Consider the following 16,347-nt stretch of genomic DNA (forward strand, 5'->3'; position numbering starts at 1 on the left):
CCCCCCCCCCCCAAGATTTGTTTTTTAAAATGTAGTCACACTTCAATTTTCATTACACTGACTTCCATTCTAACGCATGCGAATGCAGAAGACAGGAAATGCAAGCTCATGTGAATTTTGCTGCGTTCCAATATTCAAATTTGATTAACTCTAACCTGTGAATTTGTATCATGTCAAGACGTGTGATCAATAGAAGATTGGTGTTTTTTTAGTTGGATTAAAGAATTCTAACTACAAATATGCAGAATTGGAGTGGAGTGGATTCCATTTTTTTACATTTTGAATGTATTATATGTTGAATTAAGTAAAAAAAAAAAACCCACAGAGTCTGATGTCATATTGTGACCATTGCAGTGTCTGTAGAAATTTTGCATGACTTTGCTTCAACGCTGCATTTTTAGAGCACCATCATGAGTGAGATGCTTTAAAAGACAGCAGACGTGAGTGCAATGGAAATCCATATTTACCACATATTTACTTCAATGGGAATCAATTTGAAAGCAGCACAATGGAATGCAAAAACACATTCTGTTGAAAACTACATACTAGACAGTCAAGTTTTATCTTTTTGGGAATTTATGGAGTTACATTCAAAGAGAATTTTTGCAGCTTGTTGCAAATGTTCTTTTTCTCTAAAAAGAAAACAATGAATAAGTTCAAAAAAATTAACATTTAATAAACAAAAATGCATTGCTAACTATAAAAATGGATTATTCAGAACCACAGAAGAAAATCCATATTGTTGAGCCCTGTAATGGCATTTACAGTTGCCGTTTTTCATCCATTACCTCTGGGAAGTAATTCGGATTCGCTCATCGTTGGAAGACTGCGCCTCGTCCTCCTTCTCTCTGAAGTACTCCTCCACACACTGTTCCTCAAACTCATACAGATTCTTCAGTTCCTCTGGACTCAGAGTCAACTCTGAAAAAATAAAAAATATGTTTCAAAATAGGTTGCAATAACATTGATGTATTGAAGCAGTAAAAATGAGTAGCAGGAGTAATAACTCAGTCCGCGGTCTCTCTCATCCAGCTCCCCTTCCTGTTTCTTCCTGCAGCGACAGCACAGGCGCTTCAACACAATGTATATGTGGCTGAAGATGATAAGGGGCGGAGGAAGCACTGGTCTGTCGTGAAAAGTCATGATGAGCTGGTAGCGTTGGAACTTCCACACTTGGTTGGAGATAGATTTCACTTCAAAGAACGTGTTACTGTGAAAGAAATGAGTTCTCTCGGTGTTCTACTGCTGATAATTTATCTATGAGAACATCATAAAGTGTGCTACAGTACTCCGGCTCTTTGACTCACTTGAATACAGCAATGAGCAGGTTGACCAGTAGAATGTTGGCTACCAGTAAGTAACAGGCCATGATGGCAGGTGTGAGCCAGGCCCCTGGTATACATGGTGGGAGCTTCTTTCCATCTTCATCATACATGTTTTCACCACAGGGTGCTGCCATATATAACAGAGGTTATGATGCAACCATGATGTGACTCTACAGTGTTTGATCATTCCAATTAATAGTGGGTATAGCAGAAAAATTTTACACTCACGATTAATCTCCATTGCATAGACTAAGAGTATGTAAAAAGAAAGAGAAAAGGCACAGATGAAAATTATGGACAAACAAATATGTGTAATTTCACAATCAGCCAGCCATCTAAACAGTGCATTATGAGAGGAAGTTAAAAATTTTGTTAAAGATTTTTGTCCATTTCACATTAAGTGAAGAAAGGAAAGATACAATAGCATTCAAAATTCTAGGGTCAGTATGATTTTTATTTTTAGAAAGAAATTAATACTTCTATTCAGTTAGGATGCATTAAATTGATCAAAAGTGACAATAAAGACAAAAATATTTTACAAAATAGTTCTATTAAAAAATATTTTAAACTGTAATAATATTTCACAATAGTGCTATATTTACTGTACTTTATCAAATAAAAGCAGCCTTGGTGAGAATAAGAGACGTTTTTTCAAAAACATGAAAAACAGACCCTAGACTTTTGAACGGGATGACATTTGCACAATAAGTGCATATCTCTGTACACCTACCATCATTTATTTTTATATATTCTGTATTTAATTTAAAAATTAAAATAGTACCTACTTTTTCCACTGTTTTTATCATTTTTTTTACATTTACATTTATTCATTTAGCAGCTTACAAATGAGAATAATACAGGCAGCAATTTAACCAAGCGAGGTAACAACAGTAGCGCTATGATACCAAAAATACCAGAACAGTACAAAGCTAGAAGTGTAAAAGTGAAAGGAAAAAATGGCAACAATCAACAGCTACAAGACATAAACGCCTAAAACTCACAAGCAGGGCAGGGAAAGACCAGCACTGTCACACACTCAGTCCATCACAGATGATTCAGTAGAGGGCGAATGCCATGGCAGTGTGAATGGTCACATGATCAGGAGATTCTACACGAATCTTTCTGTATAGTTCACAGATACAGAGAGGGTGGAATGGAGATGAGACGTATCATTCACACATGAATCAGGAAACAGAATCTTACTATGAATTCTAGTCTTACGGTCTATCGAGTCAGCAAACACTTCTCCATAGATCATCCAGTAGGGCATGTAGAAGATATTCCTCGCCAGACGCCACGTCGGCTCCTCGTCCGGGTGCAGGATGGCCTGACGTGCCACGCCGAAACTCATGAGAACCACCAGCATGATCACCACAAAGTACAGCATGTCAATCATCTGCGCACACACACATAAAAATATAATTATTGTTCGGAAAAGAGAATACAAAAGCTTTTGAGCCATTAATATATACGTTTTGTTTCTGTTAGTTCTCACCATTTTACCAATCATCATGACATACGGTCCCAAATACTTGTTAACTCCAAAGATGTCGAGGACACGAATGTACCAGAAGATGATGTCTACACAGTAGATGACGCGTCCGTAGCCCATGTAAGGCTCATTCTGCAATCTCAGTAACAGTCCCATGAGAAACATGGTGATGGCAGCCAGGTCAGTGATGTTCCAGTACTCCTCAAGCCATACGTTTATCTTCTGTTTCAGCTTTCCCGGTTCTGACATCAGGATCTACACACAAGCACATGTGTCCAATGAAGGAAAAACCCATAAATATAACAATATAGCAACACATTTTTGTTTGTGTACTTCACCTGTCGAACTTTCTCTAGTCCAAGAGTGATGATGTAGGAGATGACAATCCATTCCTGCAATGATGGCCATCTCTCCATTTTCACCAGGATGATGATGATCAGGTATACCAGGTAGGCAGTCTGAGTAGATAATTATTATGTTTTTGCAGTTTATGATTTAAAAAATGTGTGCTATAACATAATTCAGATTTTTTTATGGTGTGTTTTGACTTTGATGTATTTTTTTTAAGTATCACATACCGTATTGAACCAGAACTTTGTAAATGGAGCATTATAGAAATAGTAAATCTTCTTCCCAACAGGCACTCGTTTCTGTTTCTTTTTACCATCTTCCTCATCACCTTTCTTAGATGTTCCATCAATGCTCACGGTGCCATCCTGAAAATAATTACCCACCCTGAGAGTTTTACTCACTTTCACCTCATAAAGATCCATAAAAAAGTTAAGACGTCACTGTAGAACATATGTATTCTACCATTCAAAAGTTTGGGGTTGGTACATTTGTTTTTTACTGTTGTTGAAAGAAGTCTCTTTTGCTCACCAAGGGTGCATTTATTTAATCAAAAATACCGAAAAACAGTAATATTGTGAAAAAGTATTACAATAAAAAAAATTTCCATTGTAATATATTTACAAATTTAATTTATTCCTGTGATAGCAAAGCTGAATTTTCAAAAGCCATTACTCCAGTGTCACATGATCCTTCAGAAATCATTCTAATATGTGACTTGGTGCTTACGAAACATTTCTGTGTTGAAAAACGTCTTGCTGCTTAATATTTTCATGTAGTCTGTGATAATTCTTTGATGAATATAAAGTTAAAGTAAGAATAGCATTAATTTGAAATAGATTTATTTAGATCAATTTAATGTATCCTTGCTAAAAAGTATTAATTTCTTTTTTTTTTTTAATCGCAATGACCCCAAACATTTAAACGGTAGTGTACATATTTTTACCTTGCCAGATTTGTTTTCATCCTCCTTGTCTTTGAGCTCTTCTTTGTCTTTGGAGTTTTGGTAAGATAGATCATCTCCAGTTCGGAAGTCTAGGAGAGGAATGGCTGGAGGAAAGATGATTCCAAGGATTACCTGGGAATGAAATGAAATGATAAAAATTTAAATATATAATATTTAGAGTCAGAGACTTATTAAGGTAGTGTTTATTTTGTATTGCAGACCTTTAGTCCATTGCTCTTGCCCACCCGCAGGCAGCCCATCCACATGTCGGTGAGCAGCATTTGGCTGCAGGTGTGGGCTATAAAGTCTCTGTGTTTGGCAGCCACAGCCAGTTTCAGACAGGTGGAGTTACTCCAGTTCTTCAACTCATACGTCAACAGCTTCATGGCTACCTGTTCATCATGCTTGTACGACTGATCTAGCAGCTCATATGCTAACTGACCAAATTCCCTGAGTGTGAGAGGGAGAAGAGAGAGGCTTTATGAGAGGTGACACTGTGACAGCTTGATTTGGAAACAAAAGCTAAAAACTATTCTTTTCTAGTCTAGTCTATTCCGTCACACATGTAACCTAATACTGTTTCGACCTTCCTAAATAAAATGATACATAAATTAATACACTACTGTTCAAAATTATGAAGCCAGTAAGATAAAAAAAAAAAAAAAAATTAATACTTTTATACAGCAAGGATGCATTAATTGACCAAGGGTGACAGTAAAGATAGTTAGAATGTTATAAAAGATGTCTGTTTTAAATAAATTACTTTTGAACTTTCTATTCATCAAAAAATTCTGGGGGAAAAAAAAAATCATGGTTTCCACAAAGATTTTAAACAGCACAAAGGTTTACATCAGCATATTAGCATGATTTCAGAAGGATCATGTGACAATGAAGACTGTAGTTATGGCTGCTGAAAATTCTGCTTGGCTATGAAAGGAATAAATTACATTTAAAAAAATATAAGAAAAAAGACAAGTTTAGTAATATTCGACGATATTGCTGTTTTACTATATTTTGATCAAATAAATGCAGCACTGGTGAGCATAAGAAAGTTTAAAATAATCTTACCGACCAAAGTTTTGACCGGTAGTCTAACTATACTATACTGTACTGTACTGTAGTGTACTGTAATATAATATAACATAATATAATTGCTCACTTTGAATTATTGTCCAGATCCTGCGAGATGTCGTCCACTAGTTCACTCCGTGAAGATTCGTGTGCCATGGCTTTATAGAGTTTACATGCCACCAGAGCTTTGGCCATGGCCTCTTCTCCCCTCTGCCAGAGAAACAGCGCCATCTTCTGGCGCTTCATGAGAACAGCCCACACCATCAGCTCATGGAAGGGGTACTGGAATCGACTGACCTCTGGGTCATCAACGTCGATATCAATTTCTTCCTCTTTCCTCTTCTTCATCTTCTTTTTGCCTTTAGGTCTTGGGTCATCGTCCTGTCAAATACAAAAGTTTGAGATTGAGTGAGTCTCTGTAAATACTACAAGTTTTAGCTACCAGTCAAATTTCTGTTGTGTGTGAGAGATTCATATTTCTGAATACATAAAAAACATTCCTGACTTTTTTTTAAATGTTTTAGTGGATTACCTCCATACCCAGGAGTTTCAAAGCTTTGGGCTAAAAGAGAACAGAAAGAACAGAAAGAATCAGATGTGTTTGAGCATATTTGATTATTTAGACACATTGGTAAATAATTGGTTAACTGATTTTATTTTTATCTTAATTTCCCAAAAGCGTGGAAGCTGAGAAACAAGTTACTATTAATAATTATCTGTATTTTTGCTAGACCATAGACTAAGCAAGGACAACTAATCAGCCCATTCATTGACAAGTCAGTAATTTTTGTTTGACATTTTTCTGTAAAATATTTCATATTTCTGCTCTAAATATTGGAGTTTTTCGGCCACCGGAAAAATCTTGGTTGGCCACTATGATATTATTATTAAGCTAAGCTGTTATGTTAGGTATAATGTGTTTGCAGAAAAAAAAAAACGTTTTCATTTATTTTCATTTATGCATGAACATATAAGGGTATAAGGGGTTGGTGGCAACTCACTCTTTTCAGTCCATAGAGGTTATTATAGAGTGTGCGGAAACTTTTCCTTGTATAGTGACACCGATACGCTCCTCCCATGAGATACTCCAGAACCAGCCCAATGTCAATCAGAGTGATCTGATAATCTGGTGGTAGGTTTCCCTGGAAACAAATATGTCATAACACCATAAAGTAACTTGTTCTTTTACTACTGAAACTGGAGTGAAATTAAACTATTTATGCAATGCTCTTGCAATCAAACACATAAATCCAAACACTCTATGATAAGAAAGATCATAGCACAAATTCTTAATAATGAACTTTACCTTTTTTACATCTCTGACCACAAAATGCAGTGTGTTGGTCGGCCCTAATTTCTGAATAATAATTTTAAAAAATCATAAAACCATACACACACACACAAAAAAAAAATTTAAAAAAAATTATAAAACCCATATACACCCATTAGGCATCTTCTCCTGTAAAACACATGTTTGTGGGCTAAGTGCTTTCTCCCCAACAACAGATTACATTATATGATATGATAATACTGAACACACACAACATTTTCAAACCATACTGCATGGAAAGAGAGGAGGGGACAGCAGTGAAAGCTCTAATAACTGGACATGTGGGTCACATTCATCATTGGTTTTATCATTAAAACATAAGATGCTAAAACAAAGAGCACTGTAAAACACAGCGGCTACATGGCCCTCTAAAATTCCATAATATTATGTGATTGTGTGCCAACTGTGTTATAGAGCTCTTCCAGTCGCGGGATTGTCAGGAAATGGTGGATGTTGACGCCATTTTCAATAAGGAGCTTCACAAAATCAACTCTGTCAAGCACGAGTGCGTCCATCATGGCCTGCTCCAGAGAATTAACCTATTTTACAAATCAACACACACACAGACACAGACACACGAAATTTTATTGACCAGCAAGAACATACACACACGTATAAACAGAATTACTTGAAAATATATACACCTCCAGCAGTGCACTCAGCGGTGAGTAAAGCAAATGCTCATTAACACAACATTACTAAAGAATAACTCTTACCCAGTTAAGCAGTTCTAGTTTTCTGGGGTCTGTCTCCTCTGGAGGCTCAGGCTTAGATTTGGCACCTTTGCCCTTCTTGGCCCTAGCAGGTTTACACTTGCTGGCACGGGTGCTGATGGGGCTCTTTGGTTTATCCTGCTGGCTTGTAGATGAGGTGGGCAGGGACCCAGCAGACTGATGATATAGATATGTAAATATGTATTTAATAACATTATGTTTTACTTTCTTATTATTTAACTTTCTATTAGTGATTACTGAGTCTATATAGGCAATCTGTGTACTATGTTCCCATTAACCCAGCTGTGCATGGCTTCACCTACAGGCCAGTGTTGTCCATGGACGAAGATCTGACTGTGAGCAATATCCACACGGTTCCAGGCCAAAGCCAGACTCAGCTGGTCTGGAGCTGAAGCATTTGTGCCTGATAAACCCAAAGGAAAAAAATATTCCATTAATGTCAAAACCAAATGTTGAAGATTGTTAATGGAATAATAGATCAAATATATCTTATAATAAATATTAATATGAATAATATTAATATTCTGATACAAACCAAGTACTTTTCAGGGATGTTACATTTCAATATTAAGAATTTGTCCTAAACTGTGTGACCGTGGCCTGAACAAGAGTTCACCTTTCAGCAGAGCGGTTAAGATGGCCATCTCAATATCCTGCTGACCCTCTGAGGCCGTGCGGAAAACTGTGATCTGTGACAGCACAAAAGGTAAAAACTGTGTGGAATGCCAGTAATAATATAGTATATGTAGTATACAAATAGAATTATATACTTACACTACTATTCAAAAGTTTGGGGACAGTACATTCTTTCTTTTGAAAGAAGTCTCTTATGCTGACCAAGGCTGCATTTATTTGATCAAAAATACAGTAAAAGCAGTAAAACTGTGAAATATTATTACAATTTAAAAGGTAATTTATTCCTGTGATGGCAAAGCAGTCCAGTCACATGATCCCTCAGAAATCATAATATTCTAATTTCTTATTATTATCAATATTGAAAACAGTTCTGCCGCTTAATATTTTTTGTGGAAACTGTGATACATTTTTTTCAGAATTCTTTGATAAATAGAAAGTTTAAAAGAACAGCATTTGAAAATTTGAAATAGAAATCTTTTGTAAAGTCCTTACTGCACTTTTGATCATTTTAATGCATTTTTGCATTTAAAATAATCTCACTGACCCCAAACCATTGAGCAATAGTGTAACTCTATGAAGGACAAGCACAAATCGACCTACATGGTCACAATACTTAATGATAAATAAAAACATGAAATAAACAATTATAGTATTTGTTTATTCCTTTTTCCATAACCGTTTTTTTATTATCATGGTTGGACAGAAATGTATTATGAGTTTGGTCTGTATGTGTATGTTGAAAGAAAAGAAATGATTAGACAGATAAAATGTGAGCAATAGAGAGATCATAATGATTTGATAATGAGAGGGGGCAGTGAGTACTAATGCACTGTGCTTAAAACATGCATTTATATACTACATTATGCACACTTTTTTACAAGGCTCCTAAATATAACATATTCACAGTAACAGTGATGTTTTTTTTTTTTGATGAACTTCAGAAACGTCAAAAAAGTAAGATCTGATACACTACAAATTGCTACCCAAAACAGCCAAGATGCACAAACATGTTTACTGACATGCGTTTTCTAAGTTTCCCATAACTAAAGCATATGTTTTTCACATGGTTTTGAGGAACTTGCCTCAGCGTCCCCGGGTTTAACCTCATGTCTATATTTTCATGAAGGACAAAAGCACTCAATGGGATGACATGGAAATGCAATGGAAAATTGTGAGCTAGATGTTTTGAAATTAAGACGTAGGAAAAAACCAGCACAAAATAAAGAAAATAATAAGAACAACGTATGATATGAAAAAGGCAAATGAGGACAAATTAATAACAGTCATGTTTATTATCATATCTGTGAAATATAACACAATATAAAACAGAATGTTTCTCATAAATATACAGTATATGTTATATTATGGCAAAAATCTTGGGGGAAAAAAAAGAGTGAGAAGTTGTCTTCAGTCTGTTTTTTTGCAACCCCAACCTTTGTTTAACTCACCAGCTCTCTTTTCTTCATGCACTCCATCACCATGAGATAAATCTGCTGTGCCTGATTCCGGTTGTAGTTGAATGTCTTCTGTATGGTTACTAGAAGTTGGTCTCTAACGCTGTCATTAACCAACCTGCACCAGAACGATGTAATGGAGACCAAGAGAAGGAGTTTGTAGGAACAGTTAGACCGATGATTCAGTGTAAAGAGACCTTTAATGTCACAAATATGTTCTTTTTTTCAACAGCACAATAACATATCAGTAAATCAAAAAAAAAAATCTCCTGTTATGTAGTGAATATGCCTCATAAAAAAGCATTTGCAGAACCGCACCTTTAAAATTCATTAATAATCACTGAATCATCATCTATGTTTTACTCACCCATCCTCCTCCGAGTACTTGTGAGCGAATGAAATGATATCTGATGCTCGTCCGCTGCCGTCGCACACTACCACGGGTACAGGAGGGTCCTCACGCAGACTCTCCAACACAATGGAGATTACATTTGGCCCTCCTTCAAGAATCAGACACACCAAAGGGACCCCCTGACCCAGACCTGTACAAACACACACATAAAACATACTCGTGTACAAAATAGGCAGCGATTAGACATGAAAAGATGCTTTTGAGCACGATTAAGATGGTGGTTTTGACTGCAGTATGGGATGACATCTGGACCTCCCTTTGCTGTCCCAGCCTCATCAGGACTCCAGGCATAGGATGACAAAGGGAACCCAGGAGGTCACAGACTATAGTTTTCCATCACTAGATCAACATTCATGGACTCCCAACAGTGTTTTGACATTGTTCCATCCCCTTTTGACTTGATGGATTCATTAAAATAGTTGAACTTACTTCAAAAAGCGGACTTAACTACTAAAAGTTCTCTAAAAGTTGACTTACGTGTGTTGATCTTCTGCAGAGAGATGTGTTTCTCCAGCTGCCTGCGCAGTCGGACCTCCGCGCCATACTTTCCGTGAGTGCCGTTGTCAGCCAGAATGAAGTGGGAATGGCTGTTGTTAAGCACAGAAAGTTTGCTGAGAGGGTTGGACATGGTTTGGTAGGGTCGCGTCACCTGGTCAAAGCAAAAACACAGACAGGGTGGTGATACATCACTCAAAAACCTTACAGAAGCCAAACCTCAAACATTCACTCATGTTGATTAAAAGCGAGTTCAAGCGTTCCTGTGCAATGACACGAATGGCTTACGTCTCGTCCGATCAGATCCTCTTTATTTTCCACAATACCCCATGGTGCAATTCCAATGGCGCACACCTTCCCACGGGACTTGGAGGAGTGGTCTTTCAGCGCATCTCCTACATGCCGAATCACTCCTGTGTAATGTGACAAGAGGGAATAAACGTTCAATTATTAGTGTGTCATGTGGCGGAGTCATTCGCAGTTTCTTGCTCAACAGGAAAGCAGATGATTCAGTATCTGAAACAGGAACAGATGACCATTTAAGTGATGTCAGTTAGGTCACACCATGACCTGACCTTCTTATTTTCGTGCTGGACTTGTCAAACACTCACCTGTACTAACTCCTCCAGTGAAAATCCAGGCCCCAGTGGTAACTGCTGCTTTTATCAGGCCCTTTCCAAACACTTGCTTGAGTTTGGGTTGCAAGTCAAAGTGCTGTAGGCCTCCATGCACAGAGATGAGCAGGGTGGGTAGCTCCAGTTGCCAGTCTTTCAACATCAGATGCAGAAGATTATCAGGCTTCGTATCATAGGACACACGGATATACTGATAACAAACAAGAAAGAGAGGAGAGAAAATGATATGGTCAAATGTTCAGGACAATTTATAGGATGACTCCCAAACTGTATGAGCACATTTTCATGCAATGAAAAACAAATGAATCACACGATTAGCTGAAAAATACCATGGCCTTGTTGACATGACCTCCTCCCTGGAATTCAATGATGCCATATGTGTCAGTGGGCGTGACTTGCGTGTGCTTAGCAAATGACCATTTCTCTTGTGGAGGCTCAGTCTGCACCCCCTGGCCTTCCTCTGCGCTCTTATTGGTGGAACCAGGAAGAATAGCCACATGTTGGTTTACCAGCTGACCGCAGCAGCACCTACAACAGTTAGCAAAAAGGAAAAAGCCACCTTTAACCGCCATAGCACACCTCATTAATTTATACAAGTTTAAATAAATTGTTTTGAGCGCCAAAAGAATAAGCATGTTTGTGAATTTACGACTATCATGTTGCACTAAATGTAATTTCTTGTAGCAATTAGTTAGTCTAAAAGTACTTTGTAAATGAATAAATCATCTAGCTTGTCTTTTCTCAAATTACAGTGAGACAAAACCAAATATTACTGACCAGTTTTTTCATTTTAGTTTTCATTTTAATATTAGTTTTAGTAATTTTGCTGTGCTTTTATCATTTTTATTAGTTTTCTTTTTTAAATATTTCTTTAATAGTTCTATTTGGCTTTAATTCATTTTATTTCAGGTTTTAGTCATTTTAGTATTTCAACTTATTTTATTCCTGTAAGCTGCAATACAACATTTCTAATTTTGTAAAATATTTCTATTTAGATTTTTTTTTCCCATCCGATATTTGTATTTTATTTCAGTTAACAAAAATGATTTTTAATAGTTTCGGTTTTAGTTTTAGTTAACAATAACAACACTGTTACTCACTTGTTGGGCTCTCTGCTGGGAAATATGTGAATGCACTCCCTTTTTAGAAATGTCCTTTCAACCCATGCCCTCTGAGCCTGCAAGACACAAAACAGGAGAATTAGGTTCACTCATTCTCAGTCATTTAAAGTAGAATGTCAAAACATTTCCTAAATCTCTTTCGTAATCCATTACTTTATTTTTCCAAAAAATAAACAAGCTGTTCTGTTAGCTTATGTTTATTTCTTGACTAACATTGTGGAAAATTATAGAAACGGTACAATTTGTGTATTTGAGTGTGTGTGTTCAGGGTTTTGACAACAGCTGTTAAGCACTCAGAGTAAATGAATTCACTTTAGGCATATTACAATTATGGAAACAGCTGAACCGTTCTAGGTCAATGCACAGTCACATACAGTGGGTACGGAAAGTATTCAGACCCCCTTAAATTTTTCACTTCATATATTTGATAAGAATATTACTTGCAGAAATATCCCCAACATTCCATGCTCCAATAGCAAGCCAAACACATCACTAGAAAGGAAAATTGCTATAAGAGCAAGAAATCCTGCAGTGGAGGCAAAAAAAATATGTCTATAATGGAACAAAACCAAGCCTGGGAGGAATACGTTACAGCGCAGAAATACTAACCAAATGCAGGCTGCACCTTTTGCTTTAAACTAGCTGACAATATTCCACCAACAAATATTTGAGGTATATACCACCATTGACATTATCTCTTGAGCTCAAACTGACTTGCTAGAATGGCACTTACCCTTGAAGATAAAGAGAAAGACAAAAAGGTTCCATAATGGCAGGCTTGTCATGAAGTCGTCCTCCAGCCTGCATTCAACTGCCTGTGGCCTTCTTTTATGGAGCAGAAGTCTGGACCACGTGTGCTGAACCTCAGTCTCAGAGTCCCATGACCACTGCTGAAGATAATCCTGCTGGAACCTCATGACCAATCCACTGGAACACCACAAACTAAAGCCTACTCTGAGACGAGGGGCTCTCTAATCGGCCTCATTGGTCAACATGCTAATCTCTCCCATTAACCCCTCCACACCTCTTCTTAATACTGTTTGTTGAGGTAAACTGGGAAAGTATGAAAGATACAAGTGCCTCAAGTCCTTACTAAAGTCCTGTCAGTAATTTAGGATTTATATTGGAGACAGTAAGCGAGATTTAACCTGTTTCAGAAAGGTGTTCTAGAAAACTGTGTGTTGCTTTAGCAGCACCATATGTGACCCTGGACCAGAAAAACAGTCATAATGGTCAATCTTTCGAAATTGAGATTTATATATCATCTGAATAAATAAGCTTTCCATTGATGTATGGTTTGTTTGGATAGGACAATATTTGGCCGATATACAACTATTTGAAAATATGGAATCTGAGGGCGCAAAAAAATCTAAATAAAGTTAAAGTTGTACAAATGAAGTTCTTAGCAATGCATATTACTAATCAAAAATTAAGTTTTCATATATTTACAGTAGGAAATTTACAAAATATATTCATGGAACATGATCTTTACTTAATATCCTAATGATTTTTGGCATAAAAGAAAAATCTATAATTTTGACCCATACAATGTATTTTTGGCTATTGCTACAAATATACCCCATGCAGCGACTTAAGACTGGTTTTGTGGTCCAGGGTCACATATTAAGAAGCCTCGTACAGATATCAAATAAAGCACAAGCGCTCTCATTCACAAAGAGCAGTATCGCTGAAACATAATCTGGCTCTGTCCCAAGAACATATGAGATTTGTGTTTAGACATCTGTCCATAGCTTTTGACATCTTTGGATTTGGGCATTTTAGAGCTTAATTTCTCCCAAATCCTAAAGGGTTTAGTCATAGAAACACACATATGGAATTTGCCATGTGGAAGGTGAAGCCGCACAATCACACAAACCACTCTCTGAAACTGCACAAACAATAATTTTGGGAATTGTCTTTTAGGCAAAAAATATTTTTGTATGTATATTTATATGATATTAGACAAAAAATGATATACCTCAGATTACTGAGTAAAAAAACTACAAAATAAAAGTAAAAATAAAATACATTATAAAAATACATATAAATTACCTTATAAATTATCTGAATAATGATTATTTGATTATTTCTACACATTATATTTTTTGTGTTTAATCTACACATACGCATAGCCTCGTAGCCAACATTGTGCCCAGACAAAGACTGACTCGAAAATTAAACAGAAAGAGAAAACTAGGAAAATCTGCTCCCACTGATCCATAATTACAATTTAGCCTTTCAAAGCTCTCACATTAACACGTCTACCTCGTGAGCAGCTACATAAAGGAGCTCTGTGAGAAGCTCAACTCAGATAATTCTCATCTAAGCAAATTAACTCTGTAGGCCAATAGGAAACGAAAACGAATATTTCCACACTGTTTACAAGAAAGAAAGATAATTTCACATATTCTACAATGCAACAGGATTCCGTTCCAATGGATTTTGTAAAAGGGATTTGGGGTCTTTAGAGAATCGATAAGCCATTCCATTTCACAAGGGCTCATTATGATTCCCCCAAAACGTGATTTTATTATATTCTAACATTATTACGGACGATTAAAATAGCTTTTTTTGTGATCACTGAATTAACAAACACTGTCACAGAACATGTTCAGCTGCAAATTCTGATTATAAGCATGTATGAATTTGATAAAGGAAAATGCTGTTTGTCAGTTTGTACCAAGACAAGGATGTAACATTTTAGTTCAGACGGTTTACAGAGTTGGAAGGTCAAGTAAATTATGACATTGCTGGAATTTTTAATGCAACCTTGAATTTTCATGAACTCTAGTACACCATATTCCATTCCCTTCAAAACACAAGCTGATTTGAAATGATTTCAGGTCCATTGTAAGCCCACTAAGTGTGTTTTTGTCCACTTGTGTTTGGACTTTTTCCACAAAACTCTGCATTAATCACATAAGATGGAGACTTAAAGAGAACAGGGGTTTAAGCTACCCGGGCCAGTGCTCTTTACTGGGCCATTATCAAAGATTAGAGGACAATGCTAACAACAGGTTTTGTATGCGTGCATGTGTATGAGTGAACACTCACAGATCAAGATTGCCACTGGAATCAATGCATTCACCAAATAAGTTTTTTCACACATGTACAAAATAAATGCCAGTGTTAACCACGAGAGACCCCAGTTTTTGTTAACATTAAACAAACCTGCAACTTAAACTTTTCTACTGCTTAGAAAAAGCCATAGTCCATAGTCAGTCCAGTGAAAGGTCGGAACAATTCTAGGGGCTCACAACCATTTCAAATTTTTTTTAAGGGACCAGAATTAATTATTCCCAAAATTCCCAAATATAATTCAGTACAGGCATGTTTCTTCATCAACTCAAAACAAACTAATCAGTTGCAGCAGGTGAAGATTGGGGGGGATTCAAAGCTTGTTGATGTCTCTTACCTTCTGAGAGCCAGAGGATGTGCGTTTAATAGATGCACGCTTAAAAGACCCCTCTTTGCCCTTTTTCCCTCCAAAGCCCCTGTTATCCATCTTTATGAGCTCCTAAAGTCCAGCCATCACCACCCAGCCTAACAGTCTCTGTGACCAGCAGACAAAATGACCAACAACTGAAAAGAGTGATGTCCAGCTCCAGCATTCCACAGCCAGACACAGCGAGATGGAACTAGTATGACGCTGACACAAAGACCCCCTTCCCCGACTGTATGTGTGTATGTAATCAGGCTTAATGGAGTTGCCCTATGAGTGATGCTCTTTAATGCAGGAGATTTAATAAATGGTGATTGGAGGTAAATCTGGGTAAAAGTCAAACAAAAATGGCTCTAATGCTAAATAAAAAAAAACCCACGCATGGTTAGGTCATGACTTGGGAAGTTTTAAGAAACCGAAATGCAGGGCATAGCTAGGACAGTGCAGCATAATCACTCGTGTGCCAATGTTCAGGTGATGAGATCAGCTAACAAAACAATCTGTTATTAACACAATCTTTCCTCATCATTATCAGTTAAAAACTCAAGATTATCAAATTATAAAATAGTTTACGTGTGGCTCGAAATAAAAAAATGCAGGCAACACCTGTTTGCTCTGCTCTTGCAACTGATAGACAATGTAATGAATAAAAAGGCATAATTCTTCAGATTACATTTCTGATAGCATTTCTGCCTGATTTAATGTTCAGAATCACTGAATTTTGAGCAAACCATACACGGTCCATCTTAATTTGATGGTTTTTATACATTTAAAGGAGTCATATGATGCGATTTCAATTTTTCCTTTCTCTTTGAAGTGATACAAGCTCTTGGTGCATAAAGAAGATCTGTAAAGTTGCAAAGACTAAAGTCTCAAATCCAAAGAGATATTCTTTATAAAAGTTAA

The 16,347-nt window shown here is 36.7% G+C and overlaps 1 protein-coding gene across 2 annotated transcripts in view; it reads right to left on the reverse strand.

Annotated features, from left to right (window-relative positions):
- Positions 1–15,598, reverse strand: part of LOC107741402 (transient receptor potential cation channel subfamily M member 1-like) — an 18,091-nt gene extending 2,493 nt beyond the window's left edge. Inside the window, exons 1-26 of one of the 2 annotated variants that reach the window (XM_016554115.1) lie at positions 15,415–15,598; positions 11,979–12,055; positions 11,208–11,406; positions 10,855–11,068; positions 10,532–10,656; positions 10,226–10,397; positions 9,704–9,878; positions 9,331–9,454; positions 7,863–7,959; positions 7,549–7,649; positions 7,229–7,402; positions 6,917–7,051; positions 6,489–6,539; positions 6,184–6,324; positions 5,715–5,744; positions 5,271–5,563; positions 4,333–4,561; positions 4,112–4,243; positions 3,396–3,533; positions 3,156–3,275; positions 2,821–3,072; positions 2,529–2,721; positions 1,554–1,574; positions 1,308–1,452; positions 1,008–1,210; positions 789–921 (exon numbers count right to left, since the gene is read on the reverse strand). In XM_016554115.1, coding sequence (XP_016409601.1) covers positions 789–921; positions 1,008–1,210; positions 1,308–1,452; positions 1,554–1,574; positions 2,529–2,721; positions 2,821–3,072; positions 3,156–3,275; positions 3,396–3,533; positions 4,112–4,243; positions 4,333–4,561; positions 5,271–5,563; positions 5,715–5,744; positions 6,184–6,324; positions 6,489–6,539; positions 6,917–7,051; positions 7,229–7,402; positions 7,549–7,649; positions 7,863–7,959; positions 9,331–9,454; positions 9,704–9,878; positions 10,226–10,397; positions 10,532–10,656; positions 10,855–11,068; positions 11,208–11,406; positions 11,979–12,055; positions 15,415–15,504 — 3,764 coding nt within the window. In that variant the 5' untranslated portion in view covers positions 15,505–15,598. The remainder of the gene's footprint in view (positions 1–788; positions 922–1,007; positions 1,211–1,307; positions 1,453–1,553; positions 1,575–2,528; positions 2,722–2,820; positions 3,073–3,155; positions 3,276–3,395; positions 3,534–4,111; positions 4,244–4,332; positions 4,562–5,270; positions 5,564–5,714; positions 5,745–6,183; positions 6,325–6,488; positions 6,540–6,916; positions 7,052–7,228; positions 7,403–7,548; positions 7,650–7,862; positions 7,960–9,330; positions 9,455–9,703; positions 9,879–10,225; positions 10,398–10,531; positions 10,657–10,854; positions 11,069–11,207; positions 11,407–11,978; positions 12,056–15,414) is intronic. The other variant, XM_016554116.1, reaches the window with a different exon arrangement.
- Between the last annotated feature and the right edge of the window lie 749 nt (positions 15,599–16,347).

Source organism: Sinocyclocheilus rhinocerous, unplaced genomic scaffold (assembly GCF_001515625.1).
Source record: "Sinocyclocheilus rhinocerous isolate Xijiao unplaced genomic scaffold, SAMN03320098_v1.1 scaffold1007, whole genome shotgun sequence".
NCBI classification, from domain to species: domain Eukaryota; kingdom Metazoa; phylum Chordata; class Actinopteri; order Cypriniformes; family Cyprinidae; genus Sinocyclocheilus; species Sinocyclocheilus rhinocerous.